The 27,597-nt window shown below is 41.4% G+C and overlaps 3 protein-coding genes across 3 annotated transcripts; 1 reads left to right on the plus strand and 2 right to left on the minus strand.

Moving 5' to 3' along the window:
• Positions 1–8,464: 8,464 nt before the first annotated feature.
• On the minus strand, positions 8,465–16,279 carry LOC139558982 (H-2 class II histocompatibility antigen, E-S beta chain-like). Its single transcript, XM_071374559.1, has 6 exons — positions 16,126–16,279; positions 15,267–15,536; positions 11,107–11,388; positions 9,392–9,505; positions 9,143–9,163; positions 8,465–9,038 (listed from the first exon to the last, which is right to left on the minus strand). The coding sequence occupies exons 1-5, from the start codon at positions 16,187–16,189 to the stop codon at positions 9,153–9,155; spliced, it is 741 nt and encodes a 246-aa protein (XP_071230660.1). The 5' UTR covers positions 16,190–16,279; the 3' UTR covers positions 8,465–9,038; positions 9,143–9,152.
• Positions 16,280–18,015: 1,736 nt separating this feature from the next.
• Positions 18,016–20,352, minus strand: LOC139558992 (H-2 class II histocompatibility antigen, A-U alpha chain-like). Its single transcript, XM_071374568.1, has 4 exons — positions 20,198–20,352; positions 19,369–19,614; positions 18,595–18,876; positions 18,016–18,306 (listed from the first exon to the last, which is right to left on the minus strand). Exons 1-4 carry the CDS (start codon positions 20,274–20,276, stop codon positions 18,185–18,187), a joined length of 729 nt encoding a protein of 242 aa, XP_071230669.1. The 5' UTR covers positions 20,277–20,352; the 3' UTR covers positions 18,016–18,184.
• Positions 20,353–25,303: 4,951 nt separating this feature from the next.
• On the plus strand, positions 25,304–27,438 carry LOC139540713 (piggyBac transposable element-derived protein 4-like). The gene is made up of 2 exons (XM_071344614.1): positions 25,304–25,338; positions 25,683–27,438. The coding sequence occupies exons 1-2, from the start codon at positions 25,304–25,306 to the stop codon at positions 27,436–27,438; spliced, it is 1,791 nt and encodes a 596-aa protein (XP_071200715.1).
• Positions 27,439–27,597: the final 159 nt, after the last annotated feature.

Genomic DNA, 27,597 nt, shown 5'->3' on the forward strand with positions numbered 1-27,597 from the left:
GGTCCTCCGATCCTTCTCGCCTCTCCTCGTCCGAGGAGGAGGAAGAGCTAGACTGCCGTTACACACACACACATATATAGATATACACACACATATATAGATATACACACACATATATAGATATACACACACATATATAGATATACACACACATATATAGATATACACACACACATATATAGATATACACACACATATATAGATATACACACACATATACACACACATATATAGATATACACACACATATACACACACATATATAGATATACACAAACATATATAGATATACACACACATATACAGATATACACATATATAGATATACACACACATATATAGATACACACACACATATATAGACACACACACACACATATATAGACACACACACACATATATAGATATACACACACATATATAGATATACACACACATATATAGATATACACACACACATATATAGATATACACACACATATATAGACACACACACACATATATAGACACACACACACACATATATAGATATACACACACATATATAGATATACACACACATATATAGATATACACACACATATATAGACACACACACACACATATATAGACACACACACACATATATAGATATACACACACATATATAGATATACACACACATATATAGATATACACACACACATATATAGATATACACACACATATATAGATACACACACACATATATAGACACACACACACACATATATAGACACACACACACATATATAGATATACACACACATATATAGATATACACACACATATATAGACACACACACACACATATATAGATATACACACACATATATAGATATACACACACATATATAGATACACACACACATATATAGACACACACACACACATATATAGACACACACACACATATATAGATATACACACACATATATAGATATACACACACATATATAGATATACACACACACATATATAGATATACACACACATATATAGACACACACACACATATATAGACACACACAAACACATATATAGATATACACACACATATATAGATATACACACACATATATAGATATACACACACATATATATAGATATACACACACATATACAGATATACACACACATATATAGACACACACACACATATATAGATACACACACACATATATAGACACACACACACACATATATAGACACACACACACATATATAGATATACACACACATATATAGATATACACACACATATATAGATATACACACACATATATAGATATACACACACATATATAGATATACACACACATATATAGATATACACACACACATATATAGATATACACACACATATATAGATATACACACACATATACACACACATATATAGATATACACACACATATACACACACATATATAGATATACACAAACATATATAGATATACACACACATATACAGATATACACACACATATATAGATATACACACACATATATAGATACACACACACATATATAGACACACACACACATATATAGACACACACACACATATATAGATATACACACACATATATAGATATACACACACATATATAGATATACACACACATATATAGATACACACACACATATATAGATATACACACACATATACAGATATACACACACATATATAGACACACACACACACACATATATAGATATACACACACATATATAGATATACACACACATATATAGATATACACACACATATATAGACACACACACACATATATAGATATACACACACATATATAGATATACACACACATATATAGATACACACACACATATATAGATACACATTAAATACTTAATTTGAATCCACCAATCAAATTTACTATAAAAGGATCAAACGATTAAGGGTACAGGAAGCACCTCCTTCTCCAAACAGCTAGCCTGCCCATATATATATATATATATATATATATATATATTTAAAATTGTATTTAACCTTTATTTAACTACAGTAGGCAAGTCAGTTAAGAACAAATTCTTATTTACAATGACAGCCAGCCGGCCAAACCCAAACCCGGACGACGCTGGGCCAATTGTGCACCCCCCTATGGGACTCCCAATCACAGCCAGTTGTGATACCGCCTGGAATCGAACCAGGGTCTGTAGTGACACCTCTAACACTGAGATGCTGTGCCTTGACCACTGTGCCACTCAGGAGCCCAAAGGGCCCCACAGTTGACAGTCAGAGCAAAAACATGCTTTGGGTGTCTAGGAAAGCGCTATATAAGACAAATCAATTCATACAAAATATGAGGGCAACATATATCCATTCTTTTTGTCAAGTTTCCTCAAGCTCAGTAAATTTGGTTGGGAATCATTGATGGACAGCAATATTCAAACCGAGTCTCTGATTTTCAGATTTAAGTCAGGACTGAGACTATGGGTATCTGCTAGTATGCTAACGCTAATTAGCTAATGCTAACTACCTCTAACTTCCTTCATACTGGACACAGAGACATAATAATGTTCGTCTGACGAGTTTGTCTGACTCTGGGGAAGTAAATAAAGGGCCTCAGTGCCAAAATATCCCATTAACGTTTTGGCCTATATTAAAAACTACAGGTTTGGTCAAATCCAATACAACGTGAAACCCTCTGTAATTTCAAGTATTGTAATATATGCCACTTCGCAGACAGAACGACCTACAGTCATACGTGCATACATTTTACATATGGCTGGTTCCAGAAATAGAACCCACTATCATGGCACTTTAAGTGTCATGTACTCCCAGCTGAGCTACAGAGCCGCATTGTGTTATGGGTATGCTTGTCACCGGCAATGCCTGATGAGTTTATCGGGATCAAAATAAATATGAAAGGAGCAAAGCCCAGGTAAAGAGTTAGAGGAAAACCCGCCTGTCTTCTGAAAAAACTCTATCCCAGGGTTAGGTTCTTGTTTCTCTGCATAACTCTGCTCAGCGGTCACTTCCTCATTCCAACCCTCATCCTGGGTTCAGACTAGAGACCTGGTTGTTTACTCTTCCCCTATTCAAAGGCCGGGGTTTGGAAAGTCCCGTCACTCTTCTGTTTCAGCTCAGTTGTTACATATTAGCCAATAGGAAAATCAAATTGTCAGTTTCTCACCTGTTGCTAGGGAGATGTGTAACCCTATTGAAAAGGGTAAGTGGATAAAACCTGGCAGACTACAGTGAACTGAAGCTGAGGTAGGAAGACCAGTCTTTCCCTGATGGACATAAGAGTCCATTACAACTACAGTCGTGGCCAAAAGTTTGAGAATGACACAAATATTAATTTCCACAAAGTTTGCTGCTTCAGTGTCTTTAGATATTTTTGTCAGATGTTACTATGGAATACTGAAGTATAATTACAAGCATTTCTTAAGTGTCAAAGGCTTTTATTGACAATTACATGAAGTTGATGCAAAGAGTCAATATTTGCAGTGTTGACCCTTCTTTTTCAAGACCTCTGCAATCTGCCCTGGCATGCTGTCAATTAACTTCTGGGCCACATCCTGACTGATGGCAGCCCATTCTTGCATAATCAATGCTTGGAGTATGTCAGAATTTGTGGGTTTTTGTTTGTCCACCCGCCTCTTGAGGATTGACCACAAGTTCTCAATGGGATTAAGGTCTGGGGAGTTTCCTGGCCATGGACCCAAAATATTGATTTTTTTCTGTTCCCCGAGCCACTTAGTTATCACTTTTGCCTTATGGCAAGGTGCTCCATCATGCTGGAAAAGGCATTGTTCGTCACCCAACTGTTCCTGGATGGTTGGGAGAAGTTGCTCTCGGAGGAAGTGTTGGACCATTCTTTATTCATGGCTGTGTTCTTAGGCAAAATTGTGAGTGAGCCCACTCCCTTGGCTGAGAAGCAACCCCACACATGAATGGTCTCAGGATGCTTTACTGTTGGCATGACACACTTTGCTGCCCTTCTTGACACCAGGCCATCCTCCAAAAGTCTTCGCCTCACTGTGCGTGCAGATGCACTCACACCTGCCTGCTGACATTCCTGGCGCTTGCTGGACTTTCTTGGGCGCCCTGAAGCCTTCTTCACAACAATTGAACCGCTCTCCTTGAAGTTCTTGATGATCCGATAAATGGTTGTTTTAGGTGCAATCTCACTGGCAGCAATGATGCACAAGCCAATTGTGTGCAACGCAATGATGACGGCACGTGTTTCCTTGCAGGTAACCATGGTTGACAGAGGAAGAACAATGATTCCAAGCACCACCCTCCTTTTGAAGCTTCCAGTCTGTTATTCAAACTCAATCAGCACGACAGAGTGATCTCCAGCCTTGTCCTCGTCAACACTCACACCTGTGTTAACAAGAGAATCACTGACATGATGTCAGCTGGTCCTTTTGTGGCAGGGGTGAAATGCAGTGGAAATGTTTTGGGGGGATTCAGTTCATTTGCATGGCAAAGAGGGACTTTGCAATAAATTGCAATTCATCTGATCACTCTTCATAACATTCTGGAGTACAGTGATCCCTCGCCACTTCGCGGTTCACTTATCGCGGATTCGCTATTTCGCGGATTTTCATAATGCATTTTTTTTTTTTTTTTGGTGCATTGTGCTCTGCATTCTGATTCGCTAAAAACTCACTCCCGCTTCTTGTATCAAAACATGCTACGAATTGTGCTATCATTTTGTCGTCTCGTGCAGTTATGTGTACGTACATAAAACAGCTTGGCAAATTTACATTAAGTTGGCCAAATTATCTTGTAATTTCGAACATCTCCTAAACCCATAATGTCAACGAAACGGCCTGGACCGACAAAAGCACCTGCGGATGGGCCCAAACGGCGGAAGATGCTACCTATCTCAGATAAAGTTAAACTTCTGGACATGCTAAGGGAAGGTAAAAGCTATGCAGCCGTTGCTCGCCATTACGGAATCAATGAATCTTCCGTTCGTTACATAAAGAAGGAGGAAAAAAACATAAGGACGACAGCAGCAGTCAATTTTAATACGAATGCAAAAAGGGTTGTAACTGTCCGCAACAAGACCATGGTACGGATGGAGACGGCATTAGCTCTGTGGATTAATGACTGCAGGAAAAAAAACATAACCCTGGATCAAGATTTCTCACTGAAGGACTACTGGCGTGGATACACCATCGCATCGTGTCTCCAAAACATTCAGAGGGCCATTCAGGAAATGAAAACGGAAACTCTGAAGGCCTGCTGGAAAAAACTATGGCCAGAGGCAGTGCAAAACGCAACCGGAGGCTCGCTTGACGAGGTCCACCACTCTACCGTAGAAACAGCTGTGAATCTGGCTAAACAGATTGGAGGAGACGGCTTTAATGACATGAGTCCGGATGACATAAACGCCCTGATTGATGGAGACGCACAGCCGCTGACCGATGCAGAGCTGGCAGAAATGACAAAGCCACAAAGCGACGATGAAAGAGAAGAGGGAGAAGAGGACACGAGAGATGAGGAGGAAGGACTAACGCTTGGTCGCTTAGCAACCATGGTGCGAATGGCCACTGAACTTAAGCGAGTAGCTGAGGAATGGGACCCTTTGATGAGCCGTTCATTACAGTTCTCCAACGTAATCGATGGTGGCATGTCGGTGTACAAGGATCTTTTTGCAAAGAAGAAAAAAGAGCGACAACAGCTGCCTATCACTATGTTCTTCTCCCGAACAAACACACCTGCACCGCGGGCTTCAGAAGAAGAGAACACTGCAGAGCGCAGTCAGGATGCAGCGGCCCAGTCTGAAGAGCAGTGAAACGGCCTACACGTGAGTCACTGTATTTGTATACATGTAATAGTTGCTAATTGTAAAAAAAAAAAAAGTTTTCTATTTCGCGGATTTCACTTATCGCGGGTCATTTTCGGAACGTAACCCCCGCGATAAACGAGGGATTACTGTATATGCAAATTGCCATCATACAAACTGAGGCAGCAGACTTTGTGAAAATTAATATTTGTGTCATTCTCAAAACTTTTGGCCACGACTGAACATGTTTGTCCATGTATAAGGTCATGTTAGTATTCGGGTAAATAATCTGGGGTTATATTGGATTTTATAAGGGGATATTTTCAAATCCTACTACATGCTGTACTCAGAATTCATCCCAGATTCAGCTTCCGTTTTCTGATTCCTAAAGGTTAATAAACTGATTTACTTAATGAACCTTGACTTGCAACTAAAGTGACGTTTAAATTGTTAAAACATACAAATGTAGAATCAATGCACTGCTGCAGTGAAGTCCTTTCAGTTTAAATGACCCACTGTTCAGCCAATGGCAAAAGGAGATCCTGTATGAACGCATCACTTGTTGTCAAGGAACGTTTCCTTTTCAGGTTCAAGTAGAGGCGTCCTACATTGCATACTAATGTAGAATGATTAGTTCACTAAAATGTCCTTACAGATAGTGCCTGACCTGTACAGGTGTGCAGACAAATATAGCAGAGGTAGTTAACTGAATTATGCCTTTAAAAAGACGAGTAAACAACTTGTCTGAGACCTGTAAACCAACATACCTAGTCTGGTACACAAACACAGCTTCAGTAGTCCTAGAGGTACAGCATGGCAGCAGTCTCATAGTTTACAGGAGACAGAACAACAGCTGAATGTATTAGGGTATACCATGGAGAGACTGAGTATAAGATCGTACACTACTACACTACTACATAGCCATACAGAGTGTATACAGTATGTAGTATTAAAATGATCAGAATGGATTTAGTAAAGCAGGATGTACATAGCAGTTTCTGGGTACTGTGGCCCTCATACCTCTCTCTGTGTAATATGTAAAGATACAGAGAGCTGTAACCCAGGGTTTCCAGGACATTCTCACTAGCCTGTAGCTCAAGACTTGCCATACGTGCCTAGAAACAAACATTTGAAAGTCTTTAGGTGGGTCACCACATTAGATTGTGGTCAGTCTCTCTGCAGACTCTGACCCTGTGTTGGACAGAGCAGGTTAAACCCATTCAGCCCTGACAGCGTTCTCTAGGACTGGTCTTGTCTAGACAATAACATGTCCGGTTCCTCAAACAGAAACACAATATACAGAGGTATGCACAGTATTGGTACAGTTGACATGCAATATACTGTACCTGCCAATAACGTGTGCTCAAAAGCAAGTCAGACGTTAAAATGTCAACAATAACTAGCATATTATGTAAATGTAGTCTAGTCGTGAAGAGCATAAGTTTATGGGAAATGCAACTGATAAATGTAATACATAATGCCTGATAGCATGTCTACAGCATAGCCTTTATACTGTGTTCATGACATCACCCTGGTCCCTGGTCGTATGTGATACCCTATCTCCCTATCAGAAGGCAGCTGAAGTAATGACCACATCCTTTAAACCTTGATCCTGCCAGATTTACAGGGGTTCCTAGGTAGGAGGAGATAGGGATCGATTTAGGATTCAGGACAGGAACCTCACACCAAACACAGGGAAGTGACAGATACACAACTTGTTCAAGGTCACCGTCATTTTACCTCAGATACCAAGAAAACATCAAACCCAACCCTAGTACAGACCGCATCATGACATGTTTAATGGTTTATTGAAAAGCTTGTACCAAATCAAAGGAATGTGTAAAATATGTCCCAGTTATATAGAAGACAAGACACCACAACCATGACTGAGCAGAAAATGAGAAACATTTTATTAATCATATTAATCAATTAATCATATAAAACATTATCAATGAGACATGAAGGAGGTTCCTTCCAGGGGAGTGATGTCAGTACAGGGGGGTGATGTCAGTACAGGGGGGTGATGTCAGTACAGGGGGGTGATGTCAGTACAGGGGAGTGATGTCAGTACAGGGGAGTGATGTCAGTACAGGGGAGTGATGTCAGTACAGGGGAGTGATGTCAGTACAGGGGAGTGATGTCAGTACAGGGGAGTGATGTCAGTACAGGGGGGTGATGTCAGTACAGGGGTGTGATGTCAGTACAGGGGGGTGATGTCAGTACAGGGGGGTGATGTCAGTACAGGGGGGTGATGTCAGTACAGGGGAGTGATGTCAGTACAGGGGTGTGATGTCAGTACAGGGGTGTGATGTCAGTACAGGGGGGTGATGCCAGTACAGGGGTGTGATGTCAGTACAGGGGGGTGATGCCAGTACAAGGGGAGTGATGTCAGTACAGGGGTGTGATGTCAGTACAGGGGGGTGATGTCAGTACAGGGGGGTGATGTCAGTACAGGGGTGTGATGTCAGTACAGGGGTGTGATGTCAGTTCAGGGGGGTGATGTCAGTACAGGGGAGTGATGTCAGTAGAGGGGTGTGATGTCAGTACAGGGGTGTGATGTCAGTAGAGGGGTGTGATGTCAGTACAGGGGAGTGATGTCAGTACAGGGGGGTGATGTCAGTACAGGGGTGTGATGTCAGTACAGGGGTGTGATGTCAGTAGAGGGGTGTGATGTCAGTACAGGGGAGCGATGTCAGTACAGGGGAGTGATGTCAGTACAGGGGGACATTTAAAGTCTAAAACATGAAGAAATTAAAACAGACTGAACTTATTTTCTATTCTCATTAACCAGCGTCTCTTAAAACGTCAGTGTTACCACACACAATATTTGAACCATTTACTGAACATATTCCTTTGAGAACAAGTGTGTTATTTGTTAGTGAAAAGACATAACAGTACAGCTGGGTAAATAACCCCCAGTACAGTGGACTGGTGTATATCCTGCCCACTCATAATAATGTACAGTGTTATAGCAGGTCAGTTAAAGCAGCTCTACCACATCTACTAGGTTAATAAACAACTGATTCTCATAACGCTAACTGTCTTATTACTAGCAAGCCTAAAGTTGTTAATGGATTAATTATGAAAGGTGTAAGGATAATATGTTACCAACAATATTCATTAGGAAAGTATAGATTCATGTTCAGTTGAACACTCCAGCAGTAATGTCCTTTCAGGAACACTGATTTATAACAAGAAAATCTCATTAGGATCCATTTCTGCAGCAGATACAGCAATGTGCCTTCAAACCTGAAAATATAGTGAACAGGTATAGTAGTGAGACACCAAATAACTATAATGACATCTCTAACATGAGCCATTGTAACTGGTAATTCATCAGAATAGAGTCTCACCTTATTGCTACTAGAGCACCCCTGTTATAGAAGAGACAGAGAGACAGAAAGAGACAGAAACAGAGAAACAAAGAGAATATGAATCATTAAAACATTCACATGTTGATGAACACAATCCCATAAGCTGATCTATTCACTAGTACATCAAGTTATCATTCCTTCCATGTGCTGTATGACACTACTGTCCTATCAGAAAGCCCTATGTCCTCTCTAGAGTGTATATATCTATGTTTTCTCTGATGACCTCACCAGAAGACTTCTTCTTGTAGTAGATCAGTCCTGCTAATGCCAAGACGGCTCCCAGAACCAGACCAGACGCCCCGATCGCGATCTTATTCCTCTCAGCCTCAGGCAGGGACGGGTCTGTCAGAGAGAGGATCATTTCAACAATATTACTGTGATTCAATAACACTATTTCTATTAAATACACATCACAAACAGCATACTCTGTGTAGTACCCTTACCTCACACTCCCTTACCCCACTCACATACCCTTACCCCACTCTCACACTACCTTTCTCATGCCATTACCCCACTCACACCTTTACCCCACTCACACCCCTTTACCCCACTCACACCCCTTTACCCCCTTTACCCCACTTACACCCCTTTACCCCACTCACACCCCATTATCCCCCACTCACACCCCTTTACCCCACTCACACCCCATTATCCCCCACTCACACCCCTTTACCCCACTCACACCCCATTATCCCCCACTCACACCCCATTATCCCCCACTCACACCCCTTTACCCCACTCACACCCCATTATCCCCCACTCACACCCCATTATCCCCCACTCACACCCCTTTACCCCACTCACACCCCATTATCCCCCACTCACACCCCTTTACCCCACTCACACCCCATTATCCCCCACTCACACCCCATTATCCCCCACTCACACCCCTTTACCCCACTCACACCCCATTATCCCCCACTCACACCCCATTATCCCCCACTCACACCCCATTATCCCCCACTCACACCCCTTTACCCCACTCACACCCCTTTACCCCACTCACACCCCTTTATCCCCCACTCACACCCCTTTATCCCCCACTCACACCCCTTTACCCCACTCACACCCCTTTACCCCACTCACACCCCTTTACCCCACTCACACCCCTTTACCCCCTTTACCCCACTCACACCCCTTTACCCCACTCACACCCCATTATCCCCCACTCACACCCCATTATCCCCCACTCACACCCCTTTACCCCACTCACACCCCATTATCCCACACTCACACCCCTTTACCCCACTCACACCCCATTATCCCACACTCACACCCCTTTACCCCACTCAGACCCCATTATCCCCCACTCACACCCCTTTACCCCACTCACACCCCATTATCCCCCACTCACACCCCATTATCCCCCACTCACACCCCATTATCCCCCACTCACACCCCATTATCCCCCACTCACACCCCATTATCCCCCACTCACACCCCTTTACCCCACTCACACCCCTTTACCCCACTCACACCCCATTATCCCCCACTCACACCCCATTATCCCCACTCACACCCATTATCCCCCACTCACACCCCATTATCCCCCACTCACACCCCTTTACCCAACTTATATCCCATTACCCCACACTAACACCATTACTCCACTCACACCCCATTATCCCACACTCACACCCCATTATCCCACACTCACACCCCATTATCCCCCACTCACACCCCTTTACCCCACTCACACCCCATTATCCCCCACTCACACCCCATTATCCCCCACTCACACCCCATTAGCCCCCACTCACACCCCTTTACCCCACTCACACCCCATTATCCCCCACTCACACCCCATTATCCCCCACTCACACCCCTTTACCCAACTTATATCCCATTACCCCACACTAACACCATTACTCCACTCACACCCCATTATCCCACACTATCAATCTTACCCAACTCATATCCCCTTACCCCACTACCACTCTTACCCCAGTGATACATCATGGGCTCAGTCAGGCTGATGTGCTCCACCATACAGGAGATCTTCTCTCCAGACTTGGGTGTGTACTCCAGGTGGGAGTGGATCTGGTAGTACCAGTCCCCGTTAGCCAGCTCCTCAGTGGAGGTCACATCAGACTTCACCTCATGTCCGTCCCTCAGCCAGGTCACTCTGATTGGTTTGGGGTAGAAGTCATAGGCGCTGCACATCAGCATGGCAGGGTGTCTGCCACTAGGGGGAGTCACTGAGCTCAGTCTGACATGGGGCTCAACTAATGGAGGAAACAAAACACTTGTCACCGTAGTTCACTATGTATGATGGGATGAATAAAATATAGTCCATAGTTCTGATAGTATCGAACCATCGCTGTACTTTATAAATTACACTTCATTAGAGAGATAGCTGACTAGTCATACTGTAATGTCACTACATAGCTGACTAGTCATACTGTAATGTCGCTACATAGCTGATTAGTCATACTGTAATGTCACTACATAGCTGACTAGTCATACTGTAATGTCGCTACATAGCTGACTAGTCATACTGTAATGTCGCTACATAGCTGACTAGTTATACTGTAATGTCGCTACATAGCTGACTAGTCATACTGTAATGTCGCTACATAGCTGACTAGTCATACTGTAATGCCACTACATAGCTGACTAGTCATACTGTAATGTCACTACATAGCTGGGTAATGTCACTACATAGCTGACTAGTTATACTGTAATGTCACTACGTAGCTGACTAGTCATACTGTAAGGTCGATACATAGCTGACTAGTCATACTGTAATGTCGCTACATAGCTGACTAGTAATACTGTAATGTCGCTATATAGCTGACTAGTCATACTGTAATGTCACTACATAGCTGACTAGTCATACTGTAATGTCGCTACATAGCTGACTAGTCATACTGTAATGTCACTACATAGCTGACTAGTCATACAGTAATGTCGCTACATAGCTGACTAGTCATACTGTAATGTCAATACATAGCTGACTAGTCATACTGTAATGTCACTACATAGCTGACTAGTCATACAGTAATGTCGCTACATAGCTGACTAGTCATACTGTAATGTCACTACATAGCTGACTAGTCATACTGTAATGTCACTACATAGCTGACTAGTCATACTGTAATGTCATACTGTAATGTTGATACATAGCTGACTAGTCATACTGTAATGTTGATACATAGCTGACTAGTCATACTGTAATGTCATACTGTAATGTTGATACATAGCTGACTAGTCATACTGTAATGTTGATACATAGCTGACTAGTCATACTGTAATGTTGATACATAACTGACTAGTCATACTGTAATGTTGATACATAGCTGACTAGTCATACTGTAATGTTGATACATAGCTGACTAGTCATACTGTAATGTTGATACATAGCTGACTAGTCATACTGTAATGTTGATACATAGCTGACTAGTCATACTGTAATGTTGATACATAGCTGACTAGTCATACTGTAATGTTGATACATAGCTGACTAGTCATACTGTAATGTCATACTGTAATGTTGATACATAGCTGACTAGTCATACTGTAATGTTGATACATAGCTGACTAGTCATACTGTAATGTCATACTGTAATGTTGATACATAGCTGACTAGTCATACTGTAATGTCATACTGTAATGTTGATACATAGCTGACTAGTCATACTGTAATGTTGATACATAGCTGACTAGTCATACTGTAATGTCATACTGTAATGTTGATACATAGCTGACTAGTCATACTGTAATGTCATACTGTAATGTTGATACATAGCTGACTAGTCATACTGTAATGTCATACTGTAATGTTGATACATAGCTGACTAGTCATACTGTAATGTTGATACATAGCTGACTAGTCATACTGTAATGTTGATACATAGCTGACTAGTCATACTGTAATGTCATACTGTAATGTCATACTGTAATGTTGATACATAGCTGACTAGTCATACTGTAATGCCATACTGTAATGTTGATACATAGCTGACTAGTCATACTGTAATGTCATACTGTAATGTTGATACATAGCTGACTAGTCATACTGTAATGTCATACTGTAATGTTGATACATAGCTGACTAGTCATACTGTAATGTCATACTGTAATGTTGATACATAGCTGACTAGTCATACTGTAATGTCATACTGTAATGTTGATACATAGCTGACTAGTCATACTGTAATGTCATACTGTAATGTTGATACATAGCTGACTAGTCATACTGTAATGTCATACTGTAATGTTGATACATAGCTGACTAGTCATACTGTAATGTTGATACATAGCTGACTAGTCATACTGTAATGTCATACTGTAATGTTGATACATAGCTGACTAGTCATACTGTAATGTTGATACATAGCTGACTAGTCATACTGTAATGTTGATACATAGCTGACTAGTCATACTGTAATGTTGATACATAGCTGACTAGTCATACTGTAATGTTGATACATAGCTGACTAGTCATACTGTAATGTTGATACATAGCTGACTAGTCATACTGTAATGTTGATACATAGCTGACTAGTCATACTGTAATGTCATACTGTAATGTCATACTGTAATGTTGATACATAGCTGACTAGTCATACTGTAATGTCATACTGTAATGTTGATACATAGCTGACTAGTCATACTGTAATGTCATACTGTAATGTTGATACATAGCTGACTAGTCATACTGTAATGTCATACTGTAATGTTGATACATAGCTGACTAGTCATACTGTAATGTCATACTGTAATGTTGATACATAGCTGACTAGTCATACTGTAATGTCATACTGTAATGTTGATACATAGCTGACTAGTCATACTGTAATGTCATACTGTAATGTTGATACATAGCTGACTAGTCATACTGTAATGTCATACTGTAATGTTGATACATAGCTGACTAGTCATACTGTAATGTTGATACATAGCTGACTAGTCATACTGTAATGTCATACTGTAATGTTGATACATAGCTGACTAGTCATACTGTAATGTTGATACATAGCTGACTAGTCATACTGTAATGTTGATACATAGCTGACTAGTCATACTGTAATGTTGATACATAGCTGACTAGTCATACTGTAATGTTGATACATAGCTGACTAGTCATACTGTAATGTCATACTGTAATGTCATACTGTAATGTTGATACATAGCTGACTAGTCATACTGTAATGTCATACTGTAATGTTGATACATAGCTGACTAGTCATACTGTAATGTCATACTGTAATGTTGATACATAGCTGACTAGTCATACTGTAATGTCATACTGTAATGTTGATACATAGCTGACTAGTCATACTGTAATGTCATACTGTAATGTTGATACATAGCTGACTAGTCATACTGTAATGTCATACTGTAATGTTGATACATAGCTGACTAGTCATACTGTAATGTCATACTGTAATGTTGATACATAGCTGACTAGTCATACTGTAATGTCATACTGTAATGTTGATACATAGCTGACTAGTCATACTGTAATGTTGATACATAGCTGACTAGTCATACTGTAATGTCATACTGTAATGTTGATACATAGCTGACTAGTCATACTGTAATGTTGATACATAGCTGACTAGTCATACTGTAATGTTGATACATAGCTGACTAGTCATACTGTAATGTTGATACATAGCTGACTAGTCATACTGTAATGTTGATACATAGCTGACTAGTCATACTGTAATGTTGATACATAGCTGACTAGTCATACTGTAATGTTGATACATAGCTGACTAGTCATACTGTAATGTTGATACATAGCTGACTAGTCATACTGTAATGTCACTACATAGCTGACTAGTCATACTGTAATGTTGTCTATTAATATTCTGTTTGTTTTCAGATTTAACTCAGTCACCAGAACTCAGTGTTTAAATATAGTTGCAGCTATAAAACTATGAAAGAAAAAACATGTTATTCATCCAAGTTAGATAACAATCCTGTTTTAATTAGGCTTTTACCTTTAGTCTGGATATCTTTATTAATCCCTGAATCTCCACCATTATCTTCATCAGACAGATCTCTACATAACACTTATCCATAATAAAATAAAGTCATGGTCTTGACTTGATCAGTCAGAGGCCTGTAAGTGTTGCTACGGAGCCCTGCTCACCTGTCTTATCCAGTACGGCGCTGTAGTCGATAGCAGCGCTAGGCTTGCAGTAACGCTCCAGCTCCCCTAGCTCTCGAGCCAGCTCAGAACCTTTGTTCCATGTTTCTGCATTGTACACACCATGCTCAGTGTATCCAACATACTTCCCCACAGTGCTGTTGAATCTGATATGTTCAACCTGATTGAAGTAGTAAGAGTCTATATACTCTATACCATGCAGGTCCTTTGAGGAGTATTGGCACTGTGCCACCCTATGATAAAAATATCCATCTGAAAGGAAAACATATATACAGGTCATTGTTTTGTCAGATTAAAACACACAATCAATATTCCATATAGTTATAATTACTATGATGTTAAATGTGGTATTCTGGCAATTTTATAAACTTGTTTATTTTATATTTTTTAAAGGAATCATGTCACAATCTCAAATACATAAAATATGGTAGATCTTTATCCAACCATGTTGTATTGCACTATATAATATTTGACAATATAGTGTGTCTATATGCTGAAATACGTTTCTACAAAACAACCTTCAATAAATAGAAGCTTGAGGATTTTAAAAGATGTCAAGTGATTGATGCTTTGTTGATATGTACTAGGCTTCCATGCATGATTTAACTTGTGTCTGGTTTACTCTTAATGCAAGTACCATTCTACCATCAGGTACTATACACTGTCAGAGTAGAGAAGAATATTGCAGAATTACTTGAAATATGCTTATGCAAATGTCCTGATTTACTAAGTCTTTGCTACATAAAATACCCCCCTGTGTAATCTAAATGTCACTGTCCATGATTCTAATAACTCAGACATGATTTCAAGCATGATCAACAAAAATGTGTCCACAACTTACCTATTCCATAGAATATGGACAAAATCAAGGTCAGGCAAATGTAGAAGGCAATTGGCATCGACATGTTCCTCTGCTGAGTGATAGTGAACTAAAGGCAGCAGCTCAGTGGGAAATGAATTAACTGTTGAGGAAATGGGCCAGTCCTCTGCTGCAGACACACAGCGTCACGTGTTACCAGGCAGACCCTACAAGATGATCTTAAATATAATGATTATTTTCACCATTCACTAAATTGTATTAATTGTATAAAACCTTTCAATATCACTATGATAGGGGATCCAAATCTGGTGACAAAAATGAAAACAAATAAAATGAAGAAACTTAACAAAATATGTATTTATACGTGTTATGTAAAATAAAATTAGAAATACTATTCAATATATAAGAATTCAAAAAACATATTTTTTTCAGGGGCACTTTCACAGGCGGGCACACTTGTAGACCACTATCTGTGTCTGTTTGTAGCAGACTGTAACGATTGTTCTCCTCCTCGTCTGAGGAGGAGCAGGGATCGGACCAAAACGCAGCTTTTGTGGAATACATAATGAGATTTTATTGAAACAAGACGAACACGAAACACACGTGATAAATTACAAAATAACAAACGACGTAGACCGACCTGAACATGAGAACTTACATATAACGAAGAACGCACGAACAGGAACAGAGTAGACAAACGAAACAGTCCCGTGTGGTACAAACACTGACACGGAAGACAATCACCCACAAACAAACGGTGTGAACAGCCTACCTTAATAATATGGTTCTCAATCAGAGGAAACGTAAAACACCTGCCCCTGATTGAGAACCATATCAGGCTAATTAACAATGAACCTAAACATAGAAACACATAACATAGAATGCCCACCCAGCTCACGTCCTGACCATACTAAACAAAGACAAAATAAAGGAAATAAGGTCAGGAACGTGACACAGACCTGGGTTCAAATAGTATTTGTTTTCTTTCCTTAATTTAGTCGAGCCTCATTGAGCTTCCCTGGTGTAATAGAAAATCAAAATAGTCCCAAAAGTGCTAATTCCTCCCATCTGGCACTCCAGGCAGCCTCAATCAACAATGTATATTTGGTAGCTGTGTAGCCTATATGAATTAACGTCTAACCTAATTAAATCACACACTCCTTAGTTTTAGTATAAAACATTTACATTAATAGTATGGAAAAGTGTACTATGAAAATGTATGCACCCACTGCTCTGGATAAGAGCATCTGCAAAATGACTCAAATGTTAAATTGTAGTAGGTTGGACATGACGGTAGGTAGAAAACAAAGTACATCTTAATGAGTAAAACATATCTTACACAGGTCAGTCCAAACATTGATTAATCCTCCCTACATGACTACCATAAAGACATCATGCAAAAACAAAGGCTACTATTGTCAGTAGTTTTTCTGTCTTTCTCAAGTTGTCCCCTTGTGGAACTATGCAGTGCTTGGCTGGTTTAGAACCCTGTTATTGTTTTAGTCATTAGTTGTACGTTACGGAGTTTATAGTATATTAAAACTATCAGGGAAGTCCGTTTGTCTGTAAACAAACACCCAATGGAATGTGCTGTGGTGGGGGGGGGGGGGGGGGGTGTCACATGTGACAGTGGAACCAGAAGACACAGACCAGGGGTTTCAGGGCTAATAAGCTTTAATAAAAACATGTAAAAGGTTACAAAGGGAAAAATGAAACACAAACACCAACTAGAACTCAAACCAGAGGTAAACCCTTATACCAGTACATCAATTTGGCGGTGCTAATCCCTCACCCCAGTCAATCTTCTGAGCAGCAGGGACAAGTTTAATATTCCATGTACATACATCTCCCCTCTCCATAAACGGGTCTCTATCTTTTATGGCTAGTAAGGTGCTGGTGTCTTCTTCTGTGTCGTATTGTGTCTTTACATGTTTGTCATTGATACAGGTCTTGTCATTGCAATTTATTGATGATGCTGAGTTCTAAAACTATTTCCCAAGTTGGGATCAATAAAGTACTACTCTACTCTCTCTACTCTATATTTATACAGATTTGCCATGACGCTCTGACAGCTGTAGTCTCAGTTACACTGGTTCCCTTTGATGAGGAAGAATGTTCCGGTAGCCACTCCCAGCAGCCCCAGAGTCAGACCCACTCCACAGAACACCGCAGGACCCACACTGGGCTGGCTCACCTCAGGTTCTGTGGACGGACACACACACACACACACACACACACACACACACACACACACACACACACACACACACACACACACACACACGCACGCACGCACGCACGCACGCACGCACGCACGCACACACACACGCACGCACACACACACAGAGGAATAACATCAAGTGATGAACTGTTGGTAATTTTATCAATTGCAGAGTAAATGGCTGAAACAACGAATTTGTGACACTTAAATATTTACAAGAAGTAAAAAGTAATGCAGGTAAATTGTAATGTAATTGCATGGAATCTCACCCCAGATCCGTGTCAGGGGCTCAGTAAGGCCCTTGTGCTCCACAGTACAGCCATAGATGTCTCCCTCCTCTGGGGTGAAGCTCAGACTGGAGAACTGGTTGAAGGTGACATCGGTGTTGGGGTAGGGGGTGCTGATACGCCCTCCCTCGGTCACATTCTGATTGTTCCTGGTCCACCTGACTCTGACCGGTGGAGGGAAGAACCCACTGACGTGGCAGATGAGAGTGTTCTTCACCCCCAGCTCCACATCATCCCTGGGGTAGATGCTGCTGTGAGGAGGGGCTGTGGAAACACATTTAATATCACATTCATTCTTCCTTGTTATGTTGTCATAGTGTTGGGCTAAAACAATGTTACATCTGCCATTAGGTCACATGATGTTAGTCTATACGTGTAGTGGAGCATTGATCAGGCTTGTTGTAGTAATACTAAAAGGCTGTAACACTGATCATATTTGGAGCTCTATAACACATATGGTGCGGCAGGTAGCTTACTGATTAGAGAGTTGGACTAGTAACTGAAAGGTTGCTAGAGCAAATCCCCGAGCTGACAAGGTACAAATCTGTCATTCTGCCCCTGAACAAGGTAGTTAACCCACCGTTCCCCGGGAGGCTGTCATTGTAAATAATAATTTGTTCTTAACTGACTTGCCTAGTTAAATTTAAATAAATGATACATATAAGAGGTTGTAGTTATAGAGGTTATAGTGAGGTGACTATATTACTACTTGAATCCTATTGATTCATTCACTCTAGATTACTTCCTCTCTCTTACCTATTGTCTCTGGTGGGTTCTTGTAAGCTTTTATAGATACGGCCAGGTTTGCTTTCATAATCTCCTGATTACCTACAGCCTGTTCATAAAATCCAGGGAAGCTCATTGGATCTACAAACGGAGGCAGAGCCACCACTCCCTCCCCTTTCTTGAAGTCTGCGTACCACATCTCTTCACCATCCAGTCCATACATATTCACTCCATCTGAATCACTGCATCCACTAATAGCTAAATCAATATGCAGAACTGAGAAAAGAACACAAATGAAACCCTGTTAGAACATTACATCTGGAAGCTCATCGTTGTGATGTTCAGCCACAAGCACATTATTTAATGACATATTACTACATATTACTACATATTACTACATATTACTACATATTACTACATATTACTACATATTACTACATATTACTACATATTACTACATATTACTACATATTACTACATATTACTACATATTACTACCCTGCTTTACCAACATGAACACACATCCTTTTAACCCTTCAATGTTTGAATTAGTGACAAAATCATGTGGTAATATTTTATTTGGATCGACCACTACAGGTGGTTAAACATGTTCAACTAACTATCAAGACACTGTTAACTATCCACTAACTAACCCTAACCCTATAACCTATAACCCAAACACTGTCCCTGTCCCTGGTCTAACCCTAATAGCCCATAAGCAATGAGCTTCACTAATGTGTTCATTTCAGTCACAGTGGTCAATATTATCCATTTTAAACATTAAATGCTCTGGAAACAAGTTGTTGGTTATATAATATAGTGTTTTATTTCCCTCATCAACTGAATACTATTTACTTACGTTTGTCTTCTGCATAGACCTGACAGCAGAGGATGAGGACAATCACAGAGAGCTTCATGTTCAGACAACAGAGAGACATGCAGGAGGACTGTACTGTACAGGCAGTTAGTTACCTTCTGACTGGTGTGAACCTTCACTGGAGGGAATCAACTTTTTCTCTAAGTGCAGCAGCTTCCTGAACAATATGACCAATCAGGTCACTTGTTTCATCCTTACTCAGCTGTAACTAGGTAGACACCGTCACCCACATTTCTGTTTAGGCTTTGAGAACCTACCCAGATTAAGTACATACACAGATATATATTGTATAATGTTTTAGATTGATTGTAAATCAAATATATGACATGTAGATAACTGTAGTTCACTGAACCGTCTTCTCTATGACATTTCACCCCCCTTGACCTCCTCATCTCCCATAACAACCCCTGCAGCTGTTCATCAACTCTATACTCAGGGTCACATTCATATTTTGTATTTTCATGAAGCTTCATATAGTCATCAAACCTAAACCCCCAAAGCATGCCAAGGGTAATGATGACCAGGAAACCCCAGATAGTTTGTTTCACATTATCAGTTTGCCAACAGTGCTCTCTCTGGCACCCATTAACCTGGATGAGAAATGTATTGTTGATGAACTCGTCAGGATTTACCAGGGGTGCAACTTTGGTTTTAGAAGTGTGTGGGGGGGCATATACATATATATATTTTATCCAGTCAGATAAACACTCCAAACAGTCTACCCGGCCTCTCGGAGGCGTCCACATGGTCTTAGAGCACACTGTTGCCTCGTTTTGTATCACATTCCAATCATAAAACTGGGGGGGGACAATTTCGGAATGTGCCCCGTCCCCAGTGAAAGTTGCTCCCCTGGTATTTACAGGCCAGAACCTGCTATAGGAAGTGAGTGTTACAACTCAAAGTATGATGCCCTTTGGTCAATGTGTTGAATAAAATAGGCTCTATTTTACAGCAGGGCTGCAAAACCCAGGCTTCAACAGTTCTGCTAGTTTTCTACAGGACTGGAGCTGTGCAGCCCCTGTTCTAACACCACTAGTGTTTCTACTCAGCGGTCACTTCTTCCTCATTCCAACCCTCATCCTGGGTTCAGACTAGAGACCTGGTTGTTTACACTTCCCCTACTCAAAGGCCGGGGTTTGGAAAGTCCCATCACTCTTCTGTTTCAGCTCAGCCAATAGGAAAATCAAATTGAGAGTTTTTCTCGGTGTATCACCTGTTGCCAGGGAGAGGTGTAATCCTATTGAACAGGGTGAGTGAATGAAACACAGCAGACAGTGAACACTGAGGCTGAGGCAGGACGATCACAATCTCCCCCTGATGGACCTCCTCATCTCCCATAACAACCGCTGCAGCTGTTAATCAACTCTGTGATCTGGGTCAAATCATTAATTTAACTGTCCTGGTATCAAACCCTGGTTGAGACTGATGACTTGTGTTATCTTCCAGAGATAATGCATAGTCTTTAGCTCAGTGGGTGAATATGGTATTAAGGTGAGCAGATATCATGACAGGTATTGACACTGTAAATACATCTAGTGTATGTTCATCATCAGATTTAACAGGTGCAGGACACTGTGTTCAAATTGAGGGGGTATGTCGGGGTACGCCGTACCCCTTGTCAGAAAAAAGGGCAAAAAGCGTATCCCTTGTTAGCTTAACAATTTGAAGGGAAAAAATAGATCATGATTATACCTAGAGTCTAAATGTAATTAGCATAATGTCATCATTGCTGAGTGTCAGGCACAGACACATCTGGTCCTGTTTTTACAGTCTTTGGTGTGACTCAGCCAGGTTTCAAACTCCCAACCTTCTAATCTCAGGGTGGACATTCTAACCACCAGGCCACTGTGTTGGGTTGCCAACCACCATATTAATTAGTTTACACGACAGACAGGAATTTATAGACACACATAAGGCATTTCTAATCCATCATGAACATCCAATTCTCATCCTTTCAGAAGTAATCTAATGTGCTATCAATTGAGCTAATCACTTTCTGGAAAAAGATGCTAATGTAAGTTAGTGGAACAATTCTCACTAATAGGGTAATTAGTGTGCTTGTGTCAGGAAGAACATTACTGTTACTCTCCATACTTCTTCTATTCATTTGCTTCTTCACAGTTTTGATGGTGAAACTTGTTTCAAACTGTCCTGGACAGAGTTGTAAGTCATAAACATGAGAAAAGGATATATTGAAATGACTCAAGTATCTTGTTTGTACATTTAGTACTTCAAACCAAGTCGTCAAGTTTTGAATGTTCGTTCAACGTTCAAAGCATCCTGAATACACCTGACTATTGTAAATAAATTATATCCTGGTCATAGGAATAAGCTTCCCAGGAGTCCTTTGAATTGACCAACTATCCACACTTCCACACTGTTAAAGGCCCCCAAAGAGCAGAGTTTGGGACCATCTTTTCGGAGCAGAGTTTGGGACCATCTTTACAGAGCCGAGTTTGGGACCATCTTTACAGAGCAGAGCTTGGGACCATCATTACAGAGCAGAGTTTGGGACCATCTTTACAGAGCAGAGCTTGGGACCATCATTACAGAGCAGAGTTTGGGACCATCATTACCGAGCAGAGTTTGGGACCATCTTTACAGAGCAGAGCTTGGGACCATCATTACAGAGCAGAGTTTGGGACCATCATTACAGAGCAGAGTTTGGGACCATCTTTACAGAGCAGAGTTTGGGACCATCTTTACAGAGCAGAGTTTGGGACCATCATTACAGAGCAGAGTTTGGGACCATCATTACAGAGCAGAGTTTGGGACCATCTTTACAGAGCAGAGTTTGGGACCATCTTTACAGGGCAGAGTTTGGGACCATCTTTACAGAGCAGAGTTTGGGACCATCTTTACAGGGCAGAGTTTGTGACCATCTTTACAGGGCAGAGTTTTGGACCATGTTTACCGAGCAGAGCTTGGGACCATCTTTACAGAGCAGAGCTTGGGACCATCTTTACAGAGCAGAGTTTGGGACCATCTTTACAGAGCAGAGTTTGGGACCATCTTTACAGGGCAGAGTTTGGGACCATCTTTACAGGGCAGAGTTTGAGACCATCTTTACAGGGCAGAGTTTGGGACCATCTTTACAGAGCAGAGTTTGGGACCATCTTTACAGGGCAGAGTTTGGGACCATCTTTACAGGTCAGAGTTTGGGACCATCTTTACAGAGCAGAGTTTGGGACCATCTTTACAGAGCAGAGTTTGGGACCATCTTTACAGAGCAGAGTTTGGGACCATCTTTACAGGGCAGAGTTTGGGACCATCTTTACAGGGCAGAGTGTGGGACCATCTTTACAGAGCAGAGCGTGGGACCATCTTTACAGAGCAGAGTTTGGGACCATCTTTACAGAGCAGAGCGTGGGACCATCTTTACAGAGCAGAGCGTGGGACCATCTTTACAGGGCCGAGTTTGGGACCATCTTTACAGGGCAGAGTTTGGGACAATCTTTACAGGGCAGAGTTTGGGACCATCTTTACAGGGCAGAGTTTGGGACCATCTTAACAGAGCAGAGTTTGGGACCATCTTTACAGGGCAGAGTGTGGGACCATCTTTACAGAGCAGAGCGTGGGACAATCTTTACAGAGCAGAGCATGGGACCATCTTTACAGAGCAGAGTTTGGGACCATCTTTACAGAGCAGAGCGTGGGACCATCTTTACAGAGCAGAGCGTGGGACCATCTTTACAGTGCAGAGTTTGGGACCATCTTTACAGAGCAGAGCGTGGGACCATCTTTACAGAGCAGAGCGTGGGACCATCTTTACAGTGCAGAGTTTGGGACCATCTTTACAGAGCAGAGCATGGGACAATCTTTACAGAGCAGAGCATGGGACCATCTTTACAGAGCAGAGTTTCGACCATCTTTACAGAGCAGAGCATGGGACAATCTTTACAGAGCAGAGTTTGGGACCATCTTTACAGGGCAGAGCTTGGGACCATCTTTACAGAGCAGAGTTTGGGACCATCTTTACAGAGCAGAGTTTGGGACCATCTTTACAGAGCAGAGTTTGGGACCATATTTACAGTGAATACCTGTGAGTGCTCCAGTTCACAGCTCTGACAACAGAGGGAAATAACCTGCTTAGCCTGTCTAGGACTGGGGTTCCGCTAGCGGAACGTTTCACAAAGAAAAAAAAAAAAATGGCGAAATGACATAATTATAAATATTTAGCTTCAATTAAATCAGAAGTGTTATACACCATATCAAAGCTATACCTCTTGTTAATCTAGCCAATATGTCCGATTTCGAAAAGCTTCACTGCAAAAGCGATTATCGATCAGTAAACAACACATTAGGTACAGTTACAACAAAGTACATTAGTCACGAAAGTCTGAAATAGCAATAAAAATCATCAATTACCTTAGGAAATTTTCTTCTTTTGGCAATCCTAAAGGTCACGACGAAACAATGAAGTGGCGTTTTGTTCGATATAATCCATTTTTATAGCCTAACACGAAACATTTTGTAAACGGCTTGTGTGGAAAATTCAGCGTCCTTCAACTTTGGACGTAACATTCATTGTAATTACTCACTCTAAACGGACGTTTATCAAGTCATGTTCGGTTTCATTGCAATCCTCGGTTTGTTAGTAAAACAACCAAACTTCATGGTTCTTTTCCCGGGACATATTGACCGAAAAAAATTGATTTGAACACACCAAACAACGACCTCATTACGCGCCAATCGATTGACCTGTTCTTCGTTGATTGACTGTATTTCGGACCAATGACCACTGATCTTCTTGAAATCTATCTGGATAGATAGCCAATGAACTGAGGTACATGGGGACATGCAATGGTTCGACCCGGAAATAATAGGCTTCGTTGTAAAGCCATGCGTACACACAGCTATTCGCCATTGAAAATCCTACAAGAAGGAGCCTCGCCGTTTTACGCGCCGCAAAAGTTTTTTTTGGAGCATTTTCAAGGCACAATAATGGCAAATAAATCAGCCAAATCAAAGACGAAGACCAAGTACACAGACTTGCACGATATAATTGAAGAACTAGACAGAGATAGTGATAGTGAACATCTAAATGAATCCAGTGAGATTGAATCCGTTGATTCAGAATTTGAAGACATGTTTCTACACGGTGAAGACCCAGTTTTGGATCGGTGAGTAACATTGTTTGAAATTAGTAATATCAAATATAATTCATTTGAGTTGTTTGAGATATTTGTATTTTATTTGCCTTATATAAAAATATGACTAGGACATGAAATATAAAGTACAGAGGTATATTGAAATGTAGAAAGTACATATTGCTCTACATTGTGGGTGTATGTCTGTGTGTCTGGACAAAACCTCACCATGGTCACAAATTGTGCTTCTATAATATGTGTCTGTATAATTATTACCTAATTGTTTACATGTATTATTTATCTAAAATGCAATGGACAAAACCTCACCATGGTCACAAATTGTGTATATATAATATGTGTCTGTCTTTATTTCACAGTCCCAGCGATTCTGATTGGGAGCCAAGGTGCAAATCCCCCACTGAAGCTGGTCCATCCAGCTGGACCCCTGCTGTATCCGGCACCACACCTACCCCCGCCCGGCCATCAAGGGGTGGTAAGACGGCGGCAAAGAAGCGGAGGAAGGGCAGCGTGGAACCGTCCAGCGTGGAACCTGCCAGAGCGGAGGAGGACCGTTGGCACTCTGTTCTTGAGGAGGATGTGGCCCCACCATCTCCACTTTTCCGCCCAAAACGCCCAGTAGGCCCTCAATTGGACCCAACTTCTAAATACAGCCCCATGCAACTTTTCCAGTTGTTCTTCACCTCGGCAGTTGTTGATACCCTGGTGATGAACACTAATAAATATGGGGCTAAGAAGCAGGAAGGCAAGACAGAGGCATGGAAGGACATTTCCATTTCAGATCTGTTTTGCTACCTGTCTATGGTCATCTACATGGGGGTGGTGAAGTTGAAAACCCTGAAAGACTACTGGAAAACTGCACCCCTCTATCAACTGCCTTTCCCCTCAACGGTCATGTCTTGTAAGAGGTTTCTGACAATTTCACGGGCACTTCACATTAGTGACCCAGAGGTTGATAAGGACAACGAGGCGAAACGAGGCACAGCAGGGTTTGATAAACTATGCAAGATTAAACCTCTCTACCATGATATCGTTGAGGCATGCAAGACCTATTTTCAGCCCGCCCAGAACCTTTCCATAGATGAGAGAATGGTAGCCTCAAAGGCCAGAATTGGCCTAAAACAGTACATGCGCAACAAACCGACAAAATGGGGTTACAAGCTGTTTGTTTTGGCCGATTCTGCGTGTGCATACACGTGCAATTTTTTTGTCTATGAGGGGAAGAACACTTGTGCGAGCGGTAAGGGACTCAGTTATGACTCTGTGATGCAGTTATTAGATTTCCAGCTGCTGGGGAAGGGCTACAAACTATTTGTAGACAACTTCTACACAAGCCCTACCCTGTTCACAGACCTGAGGAAGCTGGAGTGGTGGGCCTGTGGCACCATTCGGACCAACAGAGTGGGTTTTCCAAAAACCAGGGTGAACGACATGCCTAAGCGGGCTGAGCGGGGTACCATGAGATGGATCCGTGAAGATGGTTTGCTGTTTGTGAAGTGGATGGACACTCGAGAGGTAGTCATGTGTTCCACTATTCACAAGTCGTTCGGTGGGGATCACGTTGTTCGACGGTTGAAAGGTCCTACAGGCGCTTGGACTGCCAGAAATGTCCCCATTCCAGATGCTGTGAGGGATTACAACAAGAGCATGGGGGGTGTAGACCTATCGGATGCTCTGATAGGCTACTATAATGTACTTCACAAGACCATGAAATGGTACAAAACTCTATTCTATCATTTTATTGACATTGCTGTGGTGAATTCCTTCATCCTCCAGAAGGAAATGGCCAAGAACTGTGGACAGCCCCCCATCTCACAGCTACCCTTTAGGGAGCAGCTCATCCAGGAGCTTGCTAACTACAGCAAGAACACTGTAGCACCTTCTGTCCCCTCTACCTCTGTCCCTTCTGCTCCAACCAGCGGTACGCACATGCTGAAGTTCATCATTGCAGGCAGGGATGTGCCTCAGGGAAAAAGGGGCTCAGTAGGGCGGCTTCGTTGTGCCCTGTGCCACAAGAAGTCCCCTGTCACCTGCACCACCTGTGCTGTGACCCTCTGTTTCCCACCAGAGAGAGACTGCTATGGGATATGGCATCAGGAGCGCAACATTGTGTAGAGGACAGAGAGTCTTCACATGATTGAACATTGAAGTGTAAATAGTTACCCTTGTTATTTTTTTATTTTTTTGAAATATTCATTTTTTTTTCTTGAATTTTTCAAATATATATTTTTTGGGGTATGTTAGAATAATTGTTTTGTATTTTGTATATAGGTA

Source organism: Salvelinus alpinus, chromosome 2 (assembly GCF_045679555.1).
Source record: "Salvelinus alpinus chromosome 2, SLU_Salpinus.1, whole genome shotgun sequence".
NCBI lineage: Eukaryota > Metazoa > Chordata > Actinopteri > Salmoniformes > Salmonidae > Salvelinus > Salvelinus alpinus.